Here is a 22730-nt window from a genome sequence, read left to right as displayed (position 1 = left end):
AGCGCAAAGTGGGACTTACCCTGAGTAAGAACCAAATCGTAGAAGTTGAAGGCGAGAAGAAAACTGATTATCTTAAAACACACATACATCTTATTGAAATCCTAAAGTGCATTGTGAACGGAAACACAAATGTAACTGTGTGGCAGCCGCTGTTAGCTCCATGGGACCCTCTCCGTTGGCAACATCGGCGTCTGCGGTTCCCTTCTCGTGATCCGTTCATATACCAGGCCGAGCAGCGGAGATGGAGACATGGCCCGATGGTCACACAGCGCATGCGCACACAAGAGAAAAAAGTATTTGCGGCGTCGCTCTCACCGGTCACAAGAGGGCTAGATTGACAGTGGCATGATAGATGGATTTAGCCTACTATCTTGAAAACGACTTTGTCATGAATATATGCACGTTATATGCACCGAGAGAGGTGGGAATGAAACTGATTTCTAATTTTGATGACAAACATCAAAATGCAGTCAGCAGACCGTCTTTTTTGTTTCACAACAATGTTCTTCAAAGCTGAACACTGAACTTTTGCACCAACCCAATAAAAGAATAAAATCCTATCTTATACCAAATTTAGATACTCCCAATGCTTTGAATCACAGTAGGTCTACTCATTGAAAACAATACATGACTGTGCAGCTAAAACATGATGTGCAAATAGGCCTACGGACATAGTTGGTGCCCCTCTGTAAAGACCAGTCGTGACAGCCCACACCTGCAGCTGAAATGACTCTCTCAGTGAAAATGTCCCGAAGAAACCATTATGTCAGCCATTGGACATCTGGTTAGCGAAGATGCAAACTCCCTAATGGAAAAGCACAACACAGCGTTTAGCATGGTGGACCAGACTGTCAGGCCTCACAATGGGCCCAATGTTGGGATGATGAGACAGCCACTCGTGGTGCCTCAGGGCTGGACCACAAACTGAGAAACTCTTTCTCTCTCTTCCTCTCTGTCTTCTTCCATATTTCCAGCTCTCCATGACTTGAAACAAATTTGACGTAGGTGTAGGTTTTAACCACATTTTAAATGGGTGTTGTGCTATGGGTGTCTGTATTTGCAACTGCATGTGTGTGTGTGTGTGTGTGTGTGTGTGTGTGTGTGTGTGTGTGTGTGTGTGTGTGTGTGTGTGTGTGTGTGTGTGTGTGTAAGCATACAGTACATCTATGCCTGAGTGAGTATGGGTATTTTGAACAAGACTTGGTTGTGGGGGGCCACAGTGCTGACTCCAGTGTCTAATGTCCTCCCAGCCCTAACCCCTGACCCCTGACCCCTGTGAAAGGGGCCGTCCCCCTACGGACAGATCTACCCGCTGTTTCACACAAAAGGCCGGGACTGGCAGTTGACATGGGAATTAGATGGGACAAAAGTGAGACAGAGGAGATGCCTGAATGCTCTTCAGACATCACTTCCTGTTGATGAGGCCATTTCCTGTCACAGGGAGGATGTAACCAGTGACTTTGATGGATGGGGGATTTGGAAATATATATGTTTTATTTGTTTCTAAGTATGTGTGTGTGTGTGTGTGTGTGTAAACATGGTGGTTTCAGAGAGAGCTTGTCCTTCAGCTTCTCAGGGCCAACCCCAGTCTGCAGTCCTCAGTCTCCCCCAGGCTACACCAGGCCTTTCAACACCTGTCAGATAGAGCTATGAGAAAGTTTCACACACACACACACACACACTTAATAATGTTATTACTGGCACTCTGCACCGCATGCCAAGATACTGTATGTGTGTTACTGTATGGGTGTGAATGAAAATCCCTACATTTCCACAGGGCTGTAAAAGCAAGCAACCTGCAGGTCGACACAGACGCCCTTAGAGACGCAGATGTTTGGGCTGTGTGTGTGTGTATGGAAGCTCTCCCTGGGAGTGATGGATGTTGATCAATACTATGTGGTCAAAAAAATTGAGGGGGGGTTCAGGGCTCAGACTGTGGATGTGAGAACCTGTCTTTTTACATGGGAATAGCCTCGAGATTGCGAGTACTGATTTTTCATGTCCTATGTACGTGTGTGTGTTTGTGCACACTTCTTGCCAAAACCAAAGTTGACTCATACTGTAGACTATACCTTTATTACATCCAAAGTAAACATCACTGCCCAAACCGTTTTTTAACCAAAAGAGTTTTAACAGCCTATGGAATAAAGTTAAGAAAACTTTGGTCAGTTACAGTAATAACCATAATTTCTATCTATATTTCCATTCTACAAGCACAGACCTTGCCAAGCCTTGCAGCGATCTAAAGGGGTATATATTAACCGAATGACAGCAGTTTTCAGATCACCACACACAGCACACCTCCCCCATACAGGGCTGCCGGCTGCCTCACAGAGAAGGAAGTGCCCTCTACTTTGTGGTGAGCGAGCGGCCATTAAATGGGTCAGAATTCCGTGATTGAGTCAGATTTAATTTGACACGCCACGGTGGGCCAGGACTGGGCCTGCGTCCAGGAGCTCCACCTAGTTGAGAAGCTGTGTGTGTGTGCGCATGTGTGTGCGTGTGTGCGCGTGTGCATGTGTGTGGGTTGTCACATCCTGAGTTTCCTTATAATCACCAGCCTCTCAGGAAAAGCTCTTCTCTTTCATGGCAGTGTGAGTGGCACAGCCCGTGAGGCGATTGAGGACACGGAAAACCTGCGTGTCTGTGTGTGTTTGATGTCTTACCAAAGTTAAGTGCGTGTGCAGCTTAAATATAGACTAGAGCGGAGCGTGGTGACAAACGCGGGCATTCCATGTGCACGTGTGTTTGTGTGTTTACGTGATCCAAAACAACTAAACGCCAACCCTAGTGGATGTCGACAAGGCCCGGGCTTGTGTGATTAGAGCCCCAGTGCTCCTATATTTAGACACAGCTAACTGTGTATGAACTGAAGCCCAACCATACCCCTCATTACTTCCTAATGATCATGAAGTCTCCACATAATCACAGTGTTCTCCACCCATGGACACTCTGCAGGCTGCCCTTCACGTGTCACCAATACTGTAGTACACTACGGGAGGGGGGAGGAAGAGGGAGAGGAAGAGAGAAGAAGAGAAAGAAGGAGGGAAAAAGGTGGTGGGGGGGATAATGATAGTTGATAAAGGAGTGTTATCTCTCTGTCTCTCTATCTCTCTCCCTCTCTCTCTGTCTCTTTCGCAGACACACATCAGAGGCTGTACCTAACAGATGACATCAACAGGCCCGTTGTCTCTATCTCTGCTACATCCATTCATCTGTGGTCACCAAATATCCCTCGCTATAAACTCACAAACCCTGTTTGAAAAACAGCTATAAAAGCGGCTATGACAAGCCACGTTTGAGCCACAATTGCCAGGCTCCAGCCTCTGGTTGGTACGGCTCGCTATATTTAACCCAGTCGAGTATATTTAGACCCAAACAGAGCAGGTTGGAAATGGCAGGCTGCAGGGGTGCGGTTGAGAACATTTCCCAGCAACCCCTGGTGTCTGGACTGCGTTTGTGGCCATCCCACTCTTACAAGGTCATTTTGATGGAAACACAAGAGCCCTTCCCCCCCCCAAAAAACGTATCTCTCATCCTTAGTTGAACCTCCTCTCATCCCTCACTCCCGGTCAGTTTGTTTTTCAGCAAGTGGCTGACTGTGTCTGTCTCCTGAAGAGGGATGCAGATGGATGGGTTAAGTAGTTCAGGTCAACCTCATAAGGTCTCCATACATCCTCACTGCCAGTCCTAGACCCTATGTCTTTGCAGTGGAAGAGCAGAGGGTCTGTCATCGTGTGCATGCTTGTGTACCAGGACGTTATGAAGCAGGGCTGAACTTGCCTCGGTAAGACTCGGTGATGTCTCCTGGATGGCCATACAATCTGTCATAGAAGCTGTCCTCCCATGACAGTTACAAGACAGCATGAACGGTAATTTAGTCTAAAAGTGGAACAGCCCAAAACCACTGAAAGAATCCCATTCTGACTCTGGCCCATTCTGTGGCCGGACTTTAAGCCAAACCGATGACTTGTTTTCACGGACAATAACAAAGATTCAATTTCAACTTTTTTTTCTCTTCTTTCTGGCGTGTTTTTCTCCAAGCCTATCCCGTGGTCCATTCTTTGTAGCTGAGGCAGACTTCTCTCTGGTCTAGAGTTTCAACCTGCAGTTCCCCAGAGGGGGCAGAGTATTGTCAGTGAGCTCACCTGTTGTCTCCTGCTGGCTGGTCAAACATCTCAGGGAGAATACAGTGTCATGGGAGTCAGATGGCTGAGCGGTTAGGGAGTCGGGCTAGTAATCTGAAGGTTACCGGTTCGATTCCCGGCTGTGCGAAATGACGTTGTGTCCTTGGGCAAGGCACTTCACCCTACTTGCCTCGGGGGAATGTCCCTGTACTTACTGTAAGTCGCTCTGGATAAGAGCGTCTTCTAAATGACTAAATGTAAATGTAATGTAAATGTCCTCCTGGTCCTTCAGTAGATGGTCAGCTCCCCCTTCAGGACAGATATGGAACAACAGCCAGGGAGAGTTAGGCTGAGCAGGACAGCGGTGAGACAGAGACGGATTGACATACCGGCAGACAGACGGTCACCTTTCAGGACCTACCTCTGTATTTAGCTAAACCATGTACTCCAGAGATCACCACAATTTCGACTTTATTAAGGATGGGTAAAAATAAGATGTCTATAAGCTCTCAAAAACACCACAGACAGACACACACAGAGACCTGAGACCAGAATCAGAATCAGAATGGGATTCATTCGCCATGAAAGTTTGCACAGACAAGGAATTTTCTTTGGCAGGAAGGTCCATACAATAAACATATAGGGACCTAAAATTTAAATATGTGGACTATCTATACTAAGGGTACATAAACTAGCAGTACTAAGTGGAATTAGAATAAAATAAAATATACAATAAAATAAAATATAAGTTGCTGTAATTTACAATATAAAAATACAAAAATACAAATATGACAAAAAATACAAATGTACAAGATACAATTTTGTAATGCAGTGCAAAAAATGTGTGTGTGCGGTTACTGTCTCAGTGGAAGCATTCATCAGTGAGGTAGACTTTCTAGAAGAGACTTTCTGACACATGTTGGGAAAATCTGTCTTGTTAAACGTCAACAGAACCCAGTCTGTTTACAGGGTGCGATCAAAGCACACGTCAATAAATAAGGCAGTTGTTGTTTTCATCGCGGCGGTATTGTTTGGGCACGGAGCCTGGCACGAGTGCCTCCGTTAAACACCGCCAACGTGTCGACTGGCATCTTTACAGGAGAAGAAGAGATGCAGCTGCAAGGAAAGGACTGTGCACACACACACACTCTCATAAGGTCACCCACTCGTCTAGGCTTGTGTGTGGTTAGTGGGTGAAGTCCAGATGCTATGGAATGACCAACCTGGCGCTAAGAGACTTTGTAAGTAGTAGTAAATGGGTGGAAAAGGGTTATGTAGTTTAAATAATCCATGCACATGTAGTTAATACCAAAAAACCCATACACATGTTGTTTTAACAAAGAAGCCGTACACATGTAGTTTATACCCCCAAAAACATAGACACGTATCTCATACAAGCATTTCATAAATGTTTAGTACATGTAGTTTAGCAATTAGGATTTTGATACTCCCATTAAATGATGCAGTGACGCCACAATGAGTCGCTGTTCCGCCTCTCTCTGACGGCAGGTGCTGGGGCGGTCAGACAACAGACAGCTACACAGCCACTTCCTAATCTGTAAATATGGATTCTCCAAGCAATGAAGGCCCGAGGGCAGGCCTGTGTATACGCGGCCTGACCGAATGTTCCAAAACATTCTGAATGAAAGCAGATGTGGCGGCACAACAAGCGAATTAGAAGAGAGGGGGGAGGCAGAAAGGAGGAGGTTACTACGAAATAATTACCCGAGATGAAGGGAGAGAGCATCATCATTTATGGAGCATTCCCACAGACTGTACACACATACACACACACACTCTATGACTCTGGAGACAACTGTCAGGCTGTCGCATTCGACCTCGGTAGCATTGTGCAGAGAACTGACTTGGTCTCCGGGCACACACACACGCGCGCGCTGTGCGCACACACAAACACACATACTCCGAGGTTAGGCTAATGCACAACAGCTGCATAGAAATCACCTTGATCTGCGTTAGTATAGTTAGACCACATAGTTAAGATTTAAGATTTAAGATTCCTATATGTTGAATGTATGCACCTTCCTGTCAAAGTAAATTCCTTGTCTGTGCAAACTTTCATGGCGAATAAAACCCTTTCTGATTCTGATTCTGATTCTCAACCGTCTGAGGTAAAGGACAACATTAGATAATCATCTCTGGGCCGGCTGTATGTGGTCTATGGCTGGCTGGAAGGTTCTGGAAGGCATTAGCGAACGAACGCATCAGTGCTCTCAGAGAACAGCCACCAAGGGAACTAAAAGAGCTTTGATCACCTGCACGGGTGTTTCGTTTCACACAGTCCTATTCTATAGGAATCTGAAGGGCTTTGGGTTAGAGCATTAAATGTTCATTTTATCCTGGGTGGATACACACACACAAGAAGAACATACACACACAGAACCGCATTTGGTGTTATACACCTTAGTTGCACTGAACTCGGAACATTAATAATCAGGTCTCTCTCGGTTACCTATGCTTACTTATCACAACATGTTGCCTATGTAAGTTATAAATGACCTCATTATGGATGGAGCAGTTGGCATTTCCATAAAAAAATCCCCCGAAACAAGTGAAAATATTTCTGCCCAATTGCAACCTACCATAACCCTAACTCCTCCACTGCACCAGCAAGGTTTATTTCAGAACATGGCTACACAATTCCGCCTCTTATCGTGTTGTTGCTATGCTGATCTACTGTATTTCAAAATACCTTGTCTCTGCACTGGTTGAGTTAGGCTTGTAGTGATCATTTACATTTCCCAAACCATAACTTAGCTTCCAAATGATAACTGACCACACAAAAACACAGCTTTTTTGTTTAAATTTACACTATACTCATTACATGCCTGATCATGGGGAAATACTTTAATTATTTATTTTAGCCTTTGCTCTTATAGTTCTTGGGACACACGTATCCCTTTCACTGTTTACGGTCAAGTGTGACATCCATCACTACAGCTATCTCAACCATGACGCCATTTCAACAATTTATATCTTTGCATAATTTTTCCCACATTGTGTGGAGCGATCAAACCGAAAACAACATAAAGGGCTTTGTGTCACTGTAATCATGTCACACAATAGGCTATAATTTAAAGACCTCAGTAAAAAAGCAACCTCCAAGGACATGAAGTAAACAAATGTTTTTGTTTCAGTCCTTACATTTGTGAAACACGTATTAAGACCCCCCCCACACACACACACACGGCGACCATATTCTTCCATGCTGTCCCTTGAACCTTCCAGATTGGGCACAGGTTTCCCTCTAGAGCACAAAAGGGGTATTGACCATCAAGCAGTATCTGGGGTGAACGAATGTCTACAGTTGGACTTCTCTACCTGTGTTGGTTTCTAACCTCAGAGTGCCTCAGGCCTCCTCTTCCTGGGAGGAATGGCAGGACATCTCACCGAGCTTATGACTGGGCCAGGGTAGAACCACACTTCTCTGCATGTCCCTAAACCATTACCCTGATCGGAGAAGCCATGGTGGAATTAGCTTTTTGTGTCAAGTGTCCGATTACAACCTTTTGTTTTTGGACTTGAGTGTGCAGGACATTGTTTATGAGCAATTCCCTTAAGCACCTGACAATTATTATCATCATGTTCCAATCCGGAACTCGTTGAGAAAATGTTACCACCTATTCCAGCAGACAACTTACACAGTAAATCTTCTGTCAAACGAATCAACAGAGGCACACAACCTTCCATGCAGTTTGAGCGGGACATATTCATCTTCCTCTGCTGCGGGTCATGCTGTTCTGTGGACCCAGGATCAAACACCATTGGAAATCCTGTCGACTGAACCTGCACGTAGTGTGCCATAGTCCCAGAGAAGAATGCGCTGGAAATTACTCTTCTAATGAGAACCATATGGTCACTTCCTTTGAGAGTCAAAGGACAGGAAATGTGAAAGGGGTCTGTTGGGCATGAGCATGCTAACATCTACCTATGGGTAGGAGAAACACCGCTGACTTTGTACTCAAGGCAACAGATGTGCTGAACCACATGCCTACATCAGGTGATGTCATTCCAACGCAACACGGCCTAGCATGAATGGGGATGTAGCTCTTGCCTAGCATGACCCAGTGCCGTCCACCCACACAGCAAAACCCACCGGTCTTATCTATTTGATCTCACCAGTGGTCACGCAGTAGTGAGAATGTTCCACATGGATGGCAGTGCTGCTTTTGTCCGCCCTCACCTACAGCTGTGTGAAAATACATGAGGTTTAGTCTGCTCGGTTGGTCCACTCATTCAGACATGGTTAGCTCACTGAGCCGAAGGTCGAGAGGATTACTGTTCAACGATGCTTCATCGCCCAATAACCTTAAAGACAGAGTTTTTTTTCCAGATCTCTGTCTCACACAGTCAATTATCCAGCCTCCATGCTACAGATTGTGAATTGTATCGTGAAGCAAACTCCCAGATATCAGATTGAACAGACTTTTGAATTACCTGTTTGGAAATACCTCGTTTTAATCCATCATTCAGAACAGATTAAGATTCCGTGAGACTGCATTTGCCAGGAAGGACATTTCACATCACATCATTTGTGTTACCACATCTATATCCATCAGCAAGACTAAATTAAGAAGTATTGAGGCTGCATTGAAAAGAAGTTCTTAGAATTTCACTCAAGATTCGGTTGAAGAGAAATGCTTATCATGAAGACAGTAAACAGACAGAGATACTCCTACTCACACAAACGCATGCACATACACACACAGTTCTCCAAGCAAACCATGGGGTTCTGGGGTTCCAAATTCTGTCCTCCTAAAAGAAAACAGAGATTGTTGGAAACACAGCCAGTTCTATTTCTCAAGTATGCTGTGTGTGTGCGCTAACAATGATTGGTTGAACCAGTAGGGGCCGCAAATAGAACTCAGGTGCGACCTCTGCCTTTGCAAAGTTATATCTCACTCTATAAACATGTGTTCAAAGAGATCATTCAGCCTGTATTCTGCAGGGTATCCTTTCAGAGGCATATATTTCAGCCATGAGTCTGATGCAACCACACGTACGTACACACACCCAGACACAGGTGTCCTCCACATGTGCCTCTGAGAGAGGTCAGACTCTTCTAATCAGTCACACAGGTGGACGTGCAGGTGCTCCCCTGGCCCAATCAGAAACGTCCATCAGATCAAAGAGTTTGAGAAAGACCACCACGACAGACAACCTCCGTAATCTGTTCCCAAGACGACGGCCGAGGCGTGAGGCCATAGAATGCACATTCTCTGATTCAGTTCTGCTGCGACCAGACAGAAAGTCTGTTCAAAGCGTCTCTATTTTATACTTTCTGCCCACCAGTGTTTAGATCAGGCATTTCGAAACTTTATGAGAAAGTTTATGAGAAGGCTGTTGACAATATTGGCTCTTTGTGTTTTTGAGGGGAGAGGTGATGAAACAAAGGGCAAAGGAGGGACCTGTGTTTATATCGCCTGTGTTCACCTTTTCAGTTGTTCATGTGGAGACTAGCACCATCTTCTGGTCATCAACTGGTTCTGCATCAGCCAAATCATCACCGCCATCCTCATTTTCAACAGAGTAATTTTCATCACAAGTTCCTTGATGATTGTACCTAGTTATATCATCCCTCGTCCCCAATCTTGGCATCACATGTTCCCAGTAAAACAGATCCGTTCCTCCTTCCTTGTCTGGAGACAGTTTTACGACGACATAATAAGAGTCATGTGGATCTTGTTTCTGTGCCGGAGGCTGTTTTTGGCCCTGGGTGTAAACCCCTGGACACCCAGCTCTGTGGGTAGGAAGAGGACTGTGTCAGTCACCAGGGCCCAGAGCGAGGGAGGATGCCCAGGGAGGATGCCCACCCTACACAACCCGGATACTGCCTCTATGTCTGGGAAGAGAAATGGACCTCACCTCTGCCAGAGTCAAGAGTTCATGACACTAACTCTCCTAGTCAGGAATGGTGAGCTTTTCATTTTCTTGACTTGATTAAATACACATAATTAATTCGATTTTATATGTATTTAAGTATGTGGAAGGTATGACTAGGGGTTAACGGGTTTGCTGTGTTGACCTTAGACAACTGATACTCAGTCCTCTTAAAACGTAACTCACATTTGATTTAGAAACATGTTTGTCAAGTTCACTAGGCTCCAACTTGTCGTGTGTTGTCAATAGAAGGGAAGAAACATGCTATCAGGCTGGAAGTCTGGAGCCGGTAAACAGTAACGTTAACGTTCATGTGAGAAAGCTGCGTGAGAACAGTGACCTTCATAAAGAGACACAAACATGGGGGAGGAGATGGCATTCCACAGACAAATTAGATTGAATCTGACCAAGAAGAAAACAGGTTTAGCCTGTACGTTATGCCCTGAAGGGTTTCCCGTGTGAAATGCTATGCAATCTTTCTTGCTGTACAAGAATGTGAACACTGCAAATGTAACACTCCTGTGTATTATTCTCACGCTCCACCTCTAAACAGCATGACTTTTCGAAAGACACTCCTGGTCCCTGACGTTACCAGCATGGCCATATGTGAGTGCCTCTTCTTCTGGGTGTACTCATATATGATGAGAACCCATGTTTTTAATGGACGTTTAACACTGGTACTGTGTTGCTTGAGGCGTCAGAGCAATCCTCTCCAATCCTCCTCCATTTAGTTTCTTTTCCCCCTCTCTCCCTCTCTATATTTTAGGGTTCATCATTGTCCTATTTTGCAGTTATGATGTGGGTGCAGAAATGGGGACTACCCCCAACTTGAAGCAAATAGTGATTGGGCGATGCTTTGACTACATCACACTCGTAAGCCCTACCTCAAGGTAATGTGTGACCATCAACTCATGAGCGAAGCATGTCAAGATGGTACTGTGCACTAAACTCACTAATCCATGAATTGTCTTTCCCAAAAATGAAGGAATACAATGATTTAAAGAAATATGTAATATCTCTTTAAGATATGACTGTGAAGCTATCTGGAGGGAGTTTGAGGAAGCAGTTGTGCGACGGTCTCCCTGCAACGTGAAGGTTAAAGATTACAAAAGAATGTTCCGTGCCACGCCACAGTCTTTGCCGTGTGACAGGGTGAGAGTCCACTGGTGATGTACTTCATGTTCAAATGCGCAGTGGCTTCACAGTGAGCGGCCTTGGGGGTGACCTTGACCTCCAGATCAATGATAAGACTAACCAAATTGAATAGAGATAAACACCTTGATCTCTATTCTAAAGAGAGGTCTTTCACCTCTCTTTATCCCCAAGTCAGAGAGAGCCTGTGGGTGTTTCAGTTTTGAATGATTGTCCCCTCTGCCCCCACACCCCGCCACCCCCCACACCCATCCTTTAAAGCTCCTGTTCTGGAGTAAGACCCGGGATCTGATGCACAGCTACGCAGCCGTGACGCGTCGCTTCTGGACCCTGGAGGACACGCTGGTGGGCTACATGTTCAACGACCTCGTCTGGTGCGGACAGCAGGAGAAGGACAGAGGTGGGAGGGGTCACCACCACCACCACCATCACCACCACCTGGGGGGGGGGGGGGGTCACCACCACCACCATCACCATCACCACCACCATCACCACCACCATCACCATCACCACCACCATCACCATCACCATCACAACCACCATCACCATCACCACCACCATCACCACCACCATCACCATCACCACCACCATCACCATCACAACCACCATCACCATCACCACCACCATCACCACCACCATCACCATCACCACCACCATCACCATCACAACCACCATCACCATCACCATCACCACCACCATCACCATCACCACCACCATCACCACCACCATCACCATCACCATCACAACCACCATCACCATCACCACCACCATCACCACCACCATCACCATCACCACCACCATCACCATCACCATCACAACCACCATCACCACCACCATCACCATCACCATCACCACCACCATCACCATCACCATCACCATCACCACCACCATCACCATCACAACCACCATCACCATCACCATCACCATCACCACCACCATCACCATCACCATCACCACCACCATCACCATCACCATCACCATCACAACCACCATCACCATCACCATCACCATCACCATCACCACCACCATCACCATCACCATCACCATCACCATCACCATCACCACCACCATCACCATCACAACCACCATCACCATCACCACCACCATCACCATCACCATCACAACCACCATAACCACCACCATCACCATCACAACCAACATCACCATCACCATCACCATCACCACCACCATCACCATCACCATCACCATCACCATCACAACCACCATCACCATCACCATCACCACCACCACCACCATCACCATCACCATCACCATCACCATCACCACCACCATCACCATCACCATCACCACCACCATCACCATCACCATCACCATCACCATCACCATCACAACCACCATCACCATCACCATCACCATCACCATCACCATCACCACCACCACCACCATCACCATCACCATCACCATCACAACCACCATCACCATCACCATCACCATCACCACCACCATCACCATCACCATCACCATCACAACCACCATCACCATCACCACCACCACCACCATCACCATCACCATCACCACCACCATCACCATCACCATCACAACCACCATCACCATCACCATCACCACCACCATCACCATCACCATCACAACCACCATCACCATCACCATCACAACCACCATCACCATCACCACCACCTGGGGGGGGGGGGGTCACCACCACCACTGCTCCCAACCTGACATGGAGGGAGGGGTGGGGGGGAGGGAGGCTAGCGGTGCTCTGATCTGTCTTTTCTAAGAAACAGGGTGAGACAGGGGTCATGAAAGACTGCTGCTCATTGGTTGACCACATCATGTGATACTGCTCACAGGAAACGCTGCCCACATTTGACATTACATAATGCAGCTGAACTAACAAGTGTGTGGGCATTGCTTTTGTGTTCAAATCCCCCAATTGTGAAGCCAGGTATTTAACCTTTTTGCACTAAACTGACAAACTCGATGAACTATCTCTTCTGTAAATGCTACATAACCCTATAGAAAACGTTTAATCATCCTCTTTGTTGTATTTTGTAAAGATGTTACCGGCCTTGACTTGCCTTAGGAGACACAATTGTTTTATTGTTTACCAGGCTTTGATTTCAACTCTTGCCCAGAGTGGTCTGCGTGTGTTAATCATCCTGTATATTCCCTCTGGAGGCGCGCTTCACAAAATGTAAGCTTACACCTACACATAAAAAGTACTATTAAGAATTACAATTATTAAGGAAATTAACCATCTGAAACTTAATGCATAAAAAAAATGTGGTTTGTTAATTGGGCCAAATACTTCACAGAATCCAAATTTGTGAAAACTGAACAGGTTCGGTTTAACTGACAAACTTAGTGTGTCATGTTAATGAGAATTACATTAACATGACACACTAAGTTTGTCAGACTATATATATATATATATATATATGCAGTATATAAGATGGATACTTCTATCTGTGTTTGACAGTTTGCTGAAGTGGCATGTGGCAACATCACAGTGCTGCTTAATGGATCCATCGAGAATGCCTTCAACAGGAAAAGGTGAGGCAAAGTACCATGATGACTGAGTGTCATTTACTGAGGTGGACCGTTCTCCGAGGTCTGGTAGTGGTATTTGGTCACTGTGTGTCTCGTGTGTGTGTTGTGAGTGTCTGGTGTGTGCCTTCCAGCATGTTTGCGAGTGTTGAGCTGGGCAGTCTGAACCCCAGGATGGTGGATCACGTCAACATCAAGGTGGTTCCAAATCTGGAGGGGCCTTTCATGTGAGCGAGAACCCCCAAAAATAATATGACGATCATCGTGACATCTTTATTCAGTCTTTGAAGCGAATCGTCATGCCGCACCGTATTGTAGGTTGCTAATGAAGTTTACAACAGTCGCTTGAACATTTTATTGATGTGTAATACCATCCTGTACGGCTGTCTTGCTCTGTGTTGTCGTCCAGTGAATCCTGCTCTCAGGGATCCATTATCAACCTCATAAAGATCCTGCAGGATAGAGGGTTCCATTGGACCTGCACAGACAACGACTTGTGAGTTCCATATAACTCCGTTTAGTGGTTGTGGGAGGATCTGTGAGTTCCATTTAACTGAGATATGTGTGTGTGTGTGGTCAACGCTGTAGTGATGTTGTAACACATGTCTCCTCTGTAGGACCCTGATTATGCTCCAGTGTATTCAGAACCCTCTGCAGTTCTCCTGTCAGACATGTTCAAACAGCCTGCTGAAAAGAGAAAGGACAACTTAAGTGAAACAGCTGCTAAACTGGTTTCGGATCCAAAGATGTGCAGACCAGAGCCCTATTATAATTTTAGGTGTCAAGTTACTTTCGAATGAACGCAGGTTCATCACCTCAGTTCATTGTCAGTCTCTAAGAAGCACGTCCTTTCATCATTTCCAAATGTCCAGCAGTTCACAATCACTTCCTCTTCTGGAATGAAGTACTGTGCGATAAGAACAGATGCATTTCAGTAGTCATCCACTCTCAACTGAAAGACATTTCCAGTTTTTATTTGATTTGATATCTGAAATGATACAGGGAGCAGTGAGATGCAGCACACATGCCTGGAAAAAATAAACACTGTAGTACACTGAAGTATTCTGTAAATGCAATTGGCCCATTGTAAATGAAACTGTGTTGTGTAAGTTAAACATTGTACATGACATATGGTAGTGTAAAATAAACAATGATATGAAACACCATGCTCCAGTGCAACATCTGATGTGTGAATTGGAGCTGCTTTGACTGTATATGGTATGGTATATAACCACAATTTTTATATGTTCTTCACTTATCGTAATTAGATGTCCCTCCATGCAATTGTTTAGAGGTCATCATATGTTATTTATTTATTGTTTGTTTTACTTTAGAACCCCATATATTTTACGTTAATCAACGTCCACTGAGACAACCTCAATATGTTGTAACTAGTTGGTCATAATGATAGAGACGGGACGTTGAAATTATGTCCAACTTTAAAAGAGTTGAGAAACTGTTTCTCTTTCTTAATGAAACGTAACGGTACGCGCGACGTCAAATCCGCGCTATGTCAGGATCGGAAAACAAGTCGAAGCACGACCAGCAAGACACTTGGAGGCATAACGTTCGGGGACTTAATAACAAATACATATCAAGCTTTTAACGGTCGATTAAACAATTCTAAGAGATAATTTAAGAAAAGAGTAGCCATGGACGACGTAGAATCGTACCGCAGTCAGAGCAAGAAACGAAGAAGTCGCTATTTAAAATTTGGTCTCGCTGCAGTTATTTTTGTAGTCATACTTGCTATCATTCTAGGAGTAGTGCTCAGTACAGCCAGTAACCCGTCGGGTGACAATCTCAAATCAACAGTCATTACCAGATGTGAAAAGTTTGTAGAAAGCACCAACATATCAAGGTAATTATGTAATGTAATTAATTGTAACCTTATATTTTGTTGGGTTAGGGTTAACAAATATGTTCATTTAGCTTATTTGCTGAATATTTATTTATTGAATTTATATTTTCTGCATAAACTATATTTGATCATTGAACAGTAATAATACGTTTATAGTTTTTCTCATGCAATTTTGTGTCCTCACAAGGGATTGCCAAAAGTTATGGAACCTGTTTGAGCAAGCCTATGTTGGCAGGGATCCATGTGCTGTACCTCCGGAGGCTTACAACCCTCTTATGGCAGGCACGCACCTTGACCCCTCATGCAACAGAGTGAGACAAACCTATTAGTAAAACCATGTTCCACGTTAAATCATCACATACGTAAACAATCGACATTAACTACCAAAACTTACATGAAACTCATTTTAGATGATGTTCTGGAGCAAAACCAAGGATCTGGTCCATGATTTCACAGAGAAGAGAGATTGTTATCAGACTCTGGAGGACACCCTGCTTGGTTCTGTCATGGATGGGTTGACTTGGTGTGGCAAGGAGGGCACCAGTGGTAAGACCCACCCCATATTGCTCCAGCCAGTCTGTCTGAGCGTTCAGAGTCTACTTAAAGACGCAGACTCAGACAATTGATAACAATTCTTGAACTATCAATGGCTGTTCAAGATTTTTTTGTCAGTAACTGATTCAAACGTAAACTCTTACTTTGACATACTTTTTAGTCTAGTATGTAAATTGTTAGTATTTGAAGTTCTCTCAGTAGAAGAGAGCAATTATTATCATATGAACTTGAGCTTTTGTTATCAAGGTTGCACCTTGTAGAGCAGCCGCCCAAAGAACTTTGCTCTGCTTTACTTTTCTCCTTGTCAGCCTCTTGCAAAACAACTGCTGTGTGTGTTTTGTCTGTTTTGTGTGTGTGTTCGTGCACACGTGCGTGCGTGTGGGGATGTGTGTGTGCGGGTCTGTGTGCATGTTTATGTGTGGGCTCATTTTTATTTCCATAGAAACGTTCACCACGGGTTGTCCAGGCTGGACGGATTGTGACAACAACCCAGTCCGCTCGTTCTGGAACCGGGCCTCGGCTGAGGTACATGCCTCCTGGGGCCTCTGGGTTAAAGGGACGGCGTAACGATTTACAGATCCAGCCTGCAGCTGGAGTCCTAATGTAACACACATAACACACACATGCACACACACACAACGTATGTTGCATTGAACAGGTGACAAACATCTGAACAGACCCAACGTAGGTCTGTCTGTTTGGGAGAGGAATGCTTCCTCTGCCTCACTTGTCATCAATGAGGCTTTGTGTCTGTATCCAGGGAGACATTTCTTAGCAGTCTTTGGAGGGGTCCCATACAGGACGCCTGCCAATTTTCTTCTCTCGGTTTTATCAGGATTGCTTTTCAGCACATCAAGCATGTTGTATGTGTCTGTATCAATGCCAAATAACCACACTCCAGTATTCACAGCACAACAAAGGTAGTGTATAGGGGTATGTGCAGTATTTCTGTGTGGGTGGTCATTGACCTTTCCTGGATCCAAACCCTGACACTCTTGACGTTTGTAGTTTGCAGATGCTGCGTGTGGTGATGTGACAGCAATGCTTAATGGTTCCATAGCCACTCCCTTCAGCCCCACTAGGTAAGCCCAGGTAAGGCCAAACAGGCCTTTTCGTAGTAAATCGTGGGAAAACATTTTTGAGGACCTATTTGTAGAGTTTAATCCATGCACAAATGCAGTCAGGACCTGTACCTAGTTTTAAAGAAGAAATAGGTCATTTTGTAACAGTGTATCGTTCACAAACTATCTGTGATAAACAGACCACATAAGCCTGGTTTCAAGGACAGTCTTATGTGCATGAAATCACTATGTTCTTATGGCCATGCAGTATTTGTTATTTTCATAGACACTGGATCATATTGTGCTATTAAACCAGCAATTAAAAGGTCTGCGAAAATGACATATTTTGGACTGTCTAAACAAAATATTGTTATTTTTTGTCTTTTTTTAGTGTTTTTGCCACTATCGAGGTCAAGAGGTTCAACTCAACCAGAATGAACGGACTGAATGTTGTACTGGTCACCAATAAGAATGATATGTAGGTTTGAATTGAGATCTGAAAGATACTATTCTTCTATCTGTCTATCTATCTGCCTGTCTACTGTGTATCTCTTCCACTAGAGATATCAATTTTGTTGTTTTGGCTTTTGTCTACATGAGTTTGTCAGATAACGCTTGACGACCAATGGAGTAAAGTATATCCAAAATCTTTCATATGAGAAGATTGGTAAACCACTGTACATGACATGAATAGTACTGTTAGCTTCATTGTAGGACAAGACAGCTCAGTTAATCATAGTAGTTAAACTGGGATTAATGGCTTATGATGGTGTTTCTTACCTATTTCCTCATTGCTGTCCATGCTTTAGCACAACCTGTGAGAATCCCTCTCTAAAGGTCCTACAGAAAGAATTGGACCCAAAACTAAAGTACAGTTGTAAGGAGCTTACTCAGTAAGTAACTCCCTGTCTCTCTTTGTATATACGTATCTACAGAATCCAGCCAGCCAGTGTATCTATCCCTCTCTCTCTCTCTCTCTCTCTCTCTCTCTCTCTCTCCATAATCTTTAGTCTCACCTTCCCTGTTTCCTCAGGTCTAACATCCAGGAGTGCATGTTGAGTCCAGACCCAGCCTGCGGTGCCTGTTGGTAACACTCTGTACTGTCCTGTCACTGGATCAGCCTTCAGTACTGCATGTAAAACTGCCTCTGTGCTGGTGAAACATGCGTGGCCACCTAAATCTGTCTAACAATGCTATGGTATGTCAACCCTCTACAATGCGAGTAAATCACTCGCATATGCGACCAAATTTCACGCTGGGCGACTAAAAATGATCTTTAATTAGCCAATGGATAGTAAATTGTTCAATTTCACTCGCTTGTGACTGAGTTAGAGGCAAATAATACGTTTAGCGCAGATTTCAATGACGCACCGTCGCTTGACTGCGAGTTAAAGGTCCCATGACATAAAATGTTCACTTTAGGAGGTTATTTAACATTACTGTAATATGAGTTCCCCTAACCTGCCTTTGGTCCCCAAAGAAATATTGAAATAGTGATAGGTGTAAACCAAGCCCTGGGTTATTCTTCTCCGCCTTTGAGAAAAGGAAAGCTGAAACCATAGATATATATAAAGGCCTTTATATATATCTATGGCTGAAACGCTTGGTTTTGAAAATGTCCCTATTGTGACATCACAATAGGGAAGGTTACCTCCCCTTTCTCTGCTTTGCCCGCACACAGAATTTGGCCCGACCGTGCGAGCACGATATTGGTTTTTCCTCGAGACATCATGGCTTGCAAATGACCCAAGCATGGCAGTTAGCCCGCCTCTTTCTTCGTCATAGCATTTAAAGCTACAGACACAGAAACGGCACATCCTGAGGAAAGCTCATTGTGGGACTGCTCGTAGTGGATGTAATTCTGCACCAAGGCTGAATTTCGGGAAAGAGACTTCAGATACAGTATTAGGGGACCACTAAGGCCTATATAAAAGCATCCAAAAACAGCATGTCATGGGATCTTTAACATGATTGGCTGCTATGACAACAGACGTACAATTAGTTATTTTGCTGATGCTCAACAACGAAAACGGAGATTGCCAAAGTAATGGAAAGTCGCTAGATTTGACGCTCGTCCCTAGATTTTTTTGTCGCTTGGGAAGGTAAAATGCTACACTCCCTCTGTCGCTTTGTCTCACAAAAAGATCGACTTGATTTTACGGCACTCGTCACGCACAAAGAGATGGATGCAAACAAGCTACAATTCCAGTCTGAGCAGAAAACGCTTAATAGGCCTACTTTTTTTGTTATCAAGACAATTTAAGATTACTGTTCCCAGGGGCGGATCTAGAGATTTTCATTCGGGGTGGTACACTAGTATCATTTATTGAAATGTTCTGTAATGTACAAATAATATTTTTCCATGGAAAGATTGGGGTGGCAAGTATTTTCCACTGGGGTGGCAGCTTCCACCCCTTGCCACCCCTTAGATCCGCCTTGTTGGGTGTGCTCAAGCCTTCGGCGAGAGCACAACCTTTGTTCTCTCACATATATATCATTATTCTTATTATTCTTTTTGCCCCCCTAAAACTCAGTCAATATTTGGCATAGACAACGTAGGTGTCAAAAGTTTCGTCTTGGTAGCGACTGAGTTGCTTCTATTGGAATTTACGTTCCGTTGCATGGTTTGGGCTTAAGTTAAGTTTTTGTGGCGAAAAGTGAAGCTAACGGTGGCTAATTTGCTAGCCACAGTCACTGACGTTACTAACGTCACTACGTCACTAACGTCACGAAAACACGCGTGACTACCCTTGGCAGAACATTCGTTTCGCATCTGTTAACTTGGGGGATAGCTAGGCTAACTATAGCTTTACTGCAAGGCAGCTGCAGAAACGCCACAAGCAAAGAGGCCAGGGTGATAACTATTTACTCATTTTACTTTGTGATATGACACACAATTGTGATGTGTAATGTACAATATAAGCTGATATTATTAAGGAAGTACATCTACTTTCGGAAACAGTAGTCTACTATTTCACTGAAGTATTAGCATCATGACATTAGCCTGTGTTGCCCGGGCAACACATACTACAGTGGTCTATGATGTATCTGTTTTCAATCGTTAAAATAAACATTCCTCACATATACATTTTCGTTGTAGGATTTATTCTGACATTAGTAAACGATTTGTTGGTGAAATTACCATTACCTGTGGTTTCAAACCAGTGTAGCTCACTGCAACGCTGTAGCTTACGCGAGACACACTACAAAAACATCTACAGTACACAGCTGTTTAGGAAGTCAAACGGCGACAGAAAATGTTCGGCACTCCCCTTACTTAAATCAAAAGTCTATCTAACTACTAACCTGAACTTCATTGCCACAGCCTAAACGTTGTCAATCTGTTCATGAAAATAATTAATTTCAGCCTAAACCGTACAACGGAACGTTAAATCGAATTCAACCAACGCAATCGCTACCAAGACGAACACAGCAGTAGTCTAGTACTGTACCGTAGTAGAATTTACCGGGGCAGCTTCTCCACACAGGGCTATATCGCATTTTGCGTTACTGACAATGAATGATCGCTACCAGTGAGCTTTTTATGAATGAGCGATTTTCCACTAAATAAATGTCAAGCTTATTTACGTTTTTGGGGGCATATTTTCAGTTAGCAGATGGTACTGTTTGAATCGCGATTCCATCTTCTACTGCCGGTAACGTCGTAGAATAATCTTCAAAGGGGGTTCTTTATTAATGAATGAATGCAATATGAGTAGGCTAAATGCCTGAAAATATCACGAGAAGGGAAAACTTAAAAGGACGTTTAAGTCATAGAGATTAGGTCAATTTTTACACCGCTCTGACAAATTTATTCGTTTTGATTCAGCTATGAGGCTGCCTCTTGCAGGGGAAATGAGAAGACATCTATTTCATTCTACACTTCACTCGTATTTTGAGTTGTAAATGAGCAGCAACAAATATATGCTTTTAAATCTATGTAATCTTTATAAATAATAAGTATGCATTTTTATATAACGGCGATTCAAGCTCCATTGTGTCCGTAGAGGGTTGTATGTGTATGTATTTTATTTGGGAGGGGATAGCCTATGGGAAATATAAGGTTATTGTGGAAGAAAGTTCTGTCCATCTCCACTAGAATGGTGTGACCATCAGTTTAGGTACTAGGTTTATAAGTCTAGACAACCAGCTTATTGGAGAGAGTTTAACAGACACCTCAATATCTAAAATGAGCAGTTCAGACACAGTGGTACTCGTCTCTCTGAGGCATAACCGTCAGCGGACAGTGTTTATAGTGAAGAGACAAAAACAAATAACACACAGCCAATAGATCTTGCATGTTCGTTATAGGCAGGTGGAGATGGAGACAATCACAGTAAGAATACAAAATGTGGAATAAGTTATAGCTTGGAATACATTACTAGATAATAAGCTGTATAATAGCTGATCTACTGACTGTGATTAACGTTAGCACTTAAGAAAGCCCTTATTTCTCCCACATCATGTTTTAATGTTATTATATTGTATGACAGGTGGAGTATTTTATTATTTATGAATATACACATATGTTGTAATACAATAACTGAATGGTTAACAATTGACCTCCCACCAGTAAATTAATTTGTTACTTTAAATGTGTACATGTGTACATGTGGACATTTTGTAATTGTAGTGGCACTCCGTTCAGTCTTCTGTCCCACAGTTTTGAGGTCAGTCTGACGTAGCGCCATCTGATTGGAAGCTTACGGTCTGAAGTTTGGTTTTTAAATACAATACTAAATTATACGTTTTAACTTAAACATTCCTTCAACTACCATTACCGTTTCAATCTTCGTTTTAACAAAATCATTAAACCATGAATTTGGCTCTTACAGTAATGGTTTCGTTTATTTGTAAATGAAGCATTTTTGCTTTCCATATTGATGTAATGGACCTACTGAGATCTGATTTGCTTGCTTGCTTGCTTTTTACCGTTAAATGTTGGCTATGAATGTCAGTTTGTGATCAAAAACATATTTTGTTGTAAAAAGTTGTTCATTGAAAGACATTTTATAAAATACTTGAGGGACAGTGGTCAATGCTTTTACTATATTCTACAAGTATTGTTGGTGTACATCAAATAAAATACTTGTAGTACTTGTACAAGTGATTTCTCTGATATCTAAGTCAGTGGTTCTCTCATTTTAAACGTAATTCAGTCCAATCCAGTCGACTGTATTTGAGGACCTATTTTGAATTGCATGAGTTGTGGGTTTAAAGTGACTGTGTATAGAGATAAGGTATGTAGATTGCACACACAGGACGGAAATTAAGAGTATTTCATGGCTTTCCTTTTTAGTTTTGCTGTGTCATCAGTACAGAAAAGCACAGAGTGATACAGCTGCTGCTCGGAAATGTTTTCAGTTCCCACAGTTCACCTTTCACCTCAGCCTTGTAAGTAGGCTATGCATATTTCTGCTTTTTGGGCAAGCCTATAATTCCAATACATCAATTGTAGTTTTCCAATAGTTTACACACATAGCTTCACTGTAAATGAACACATGAGACTACATATATTACAACTACAAATGCATTTTCACAGCTTTTACG

General features: G+C 43.6%; 2 protein-coding genes across 2 annotated transcripts; both read left to right on the top strand.

Annotated features, from left to right (window-relative positions):
* The first annotated feature begins 9801 nt into the window (after positions 1 to 9801).
* On the top strand, positions 9802 to 14591 carry LOC134035021 (ADP-ribosyl cyclase/cyclic ADP-ribose hydrolase 1). The gene is made up of 10 exons (XM_062479791.1): positions 9802 to 10059; positions 10579 to 10631; positions 10792 to 10915; positions 11051 to 11177; positions 11439 to 11577; positions 13268 to 13350; positions 13636 to 13709; positions 13838 to 13930; positions 14113 to 14199; positions 14321 to 14591. The coding sequence occupies exons 1-10, from the start codon at positions 9938 to 9940 to the stop codon at positions 14412 to 14414; spliced, it is 996 nt and encodes a 331-aa protein (XP_062335775.1). The 5' UTR covers positions 9802 to 9937; the 3' UTR covers positions 14415 to 14591.
* Positions 14592 to 15207: 616 nt separating this feature from the next.
* On the top strand, positions 15208 to 22299 carry LOC134035022 (ADP-ribosyl cyclase/cyclic ADP-ribose hydrolase 1-like). Its single transcript, XM_062479792.1, has 9 exons — positions 15208 to 15564; positions 15752 to 15875; positions 15975 to 16110; positions 16562 to 16644; positions 17128 to 17201; positions 17572 to 17658; positions 17990 to 18073; positions 18214 to 18621; positions 21302 to 22299. Exons 1-8 carry the CDS (start codon positions 15356 to 15358, stop codon positions 18269 to 18271), a joined length of 855 nt encoding a protein of 284 aa, XP_062335776.1. The 5' UTR covers positions 15208 to 15355; the 3' UTR covers positions 18272 to 18621; positions 21302 to 22299.
* Positions 22300 to 22730: the final 431 nt, after the last annotated feature.

This window comes from Osmerus eperlanus, chromosome 15 (genome assembly GCF_963692335.1).
Source record: "Osmerus eperlanus chromosome 15, fOsmEpe2.1, whole genome shotgun sequence".
Taxonomy (NCBI): domain Eukaryota; kingdom Metazoa; phylum Chordata; class Actinopteri; order Osmeriformes; family Osmeridae; genus Osmerus; species Osmerus eperlanus.
This window is presented reverse-complemented; position numbering and strand designations above follow the sequence as displayed.

Bases quoted from the DNA above. Each gene is read 5' to 3' on its own strand.
- LOC134035021 (XM_062479791.1), top strand. From the start codon at position 9,938: ATGCCCAGGGAGGATGCCCACCCTACACAACCCGGATACTGCCTCTAT. The intron at 13,931-14,112 runs GTGAGCGAGAAC...GTTGTCGTCCAG, and splicing joins AATCTGGAGGGGCCTTTCAT to TGAATCCTGCTCTCAGGGAT. The intron at 14,200-14,320 runs GTGAGTTCCATA...TCTCCTCTGTAG, and splicing joins ACCTGCACAGACAACGACTT to GACCCTGATTATGCTCCAGT.
- LOC134035022 (XM_062479792.1), top strand. From the start codon at position 15,356: ATGGACGACGTAGAATCGTACCGCAGTCAGAGCAAGAAACGAAGAAGT. The intron at 15,565-15,751 runs GTAATTATGTAA...TGTCCTCACAAG, and splicing joins GAAAGCACCAACATATCAAG to GGATTGCCAAAAGTTATGGA. The intron at 16,645-17,127 runs GTACATGCCTCC...TGACGTTTGTAG, and splicing joins GGAACCGGGCCTCGGCTGAG to TTTGCAGATGCTGCGTGTGG.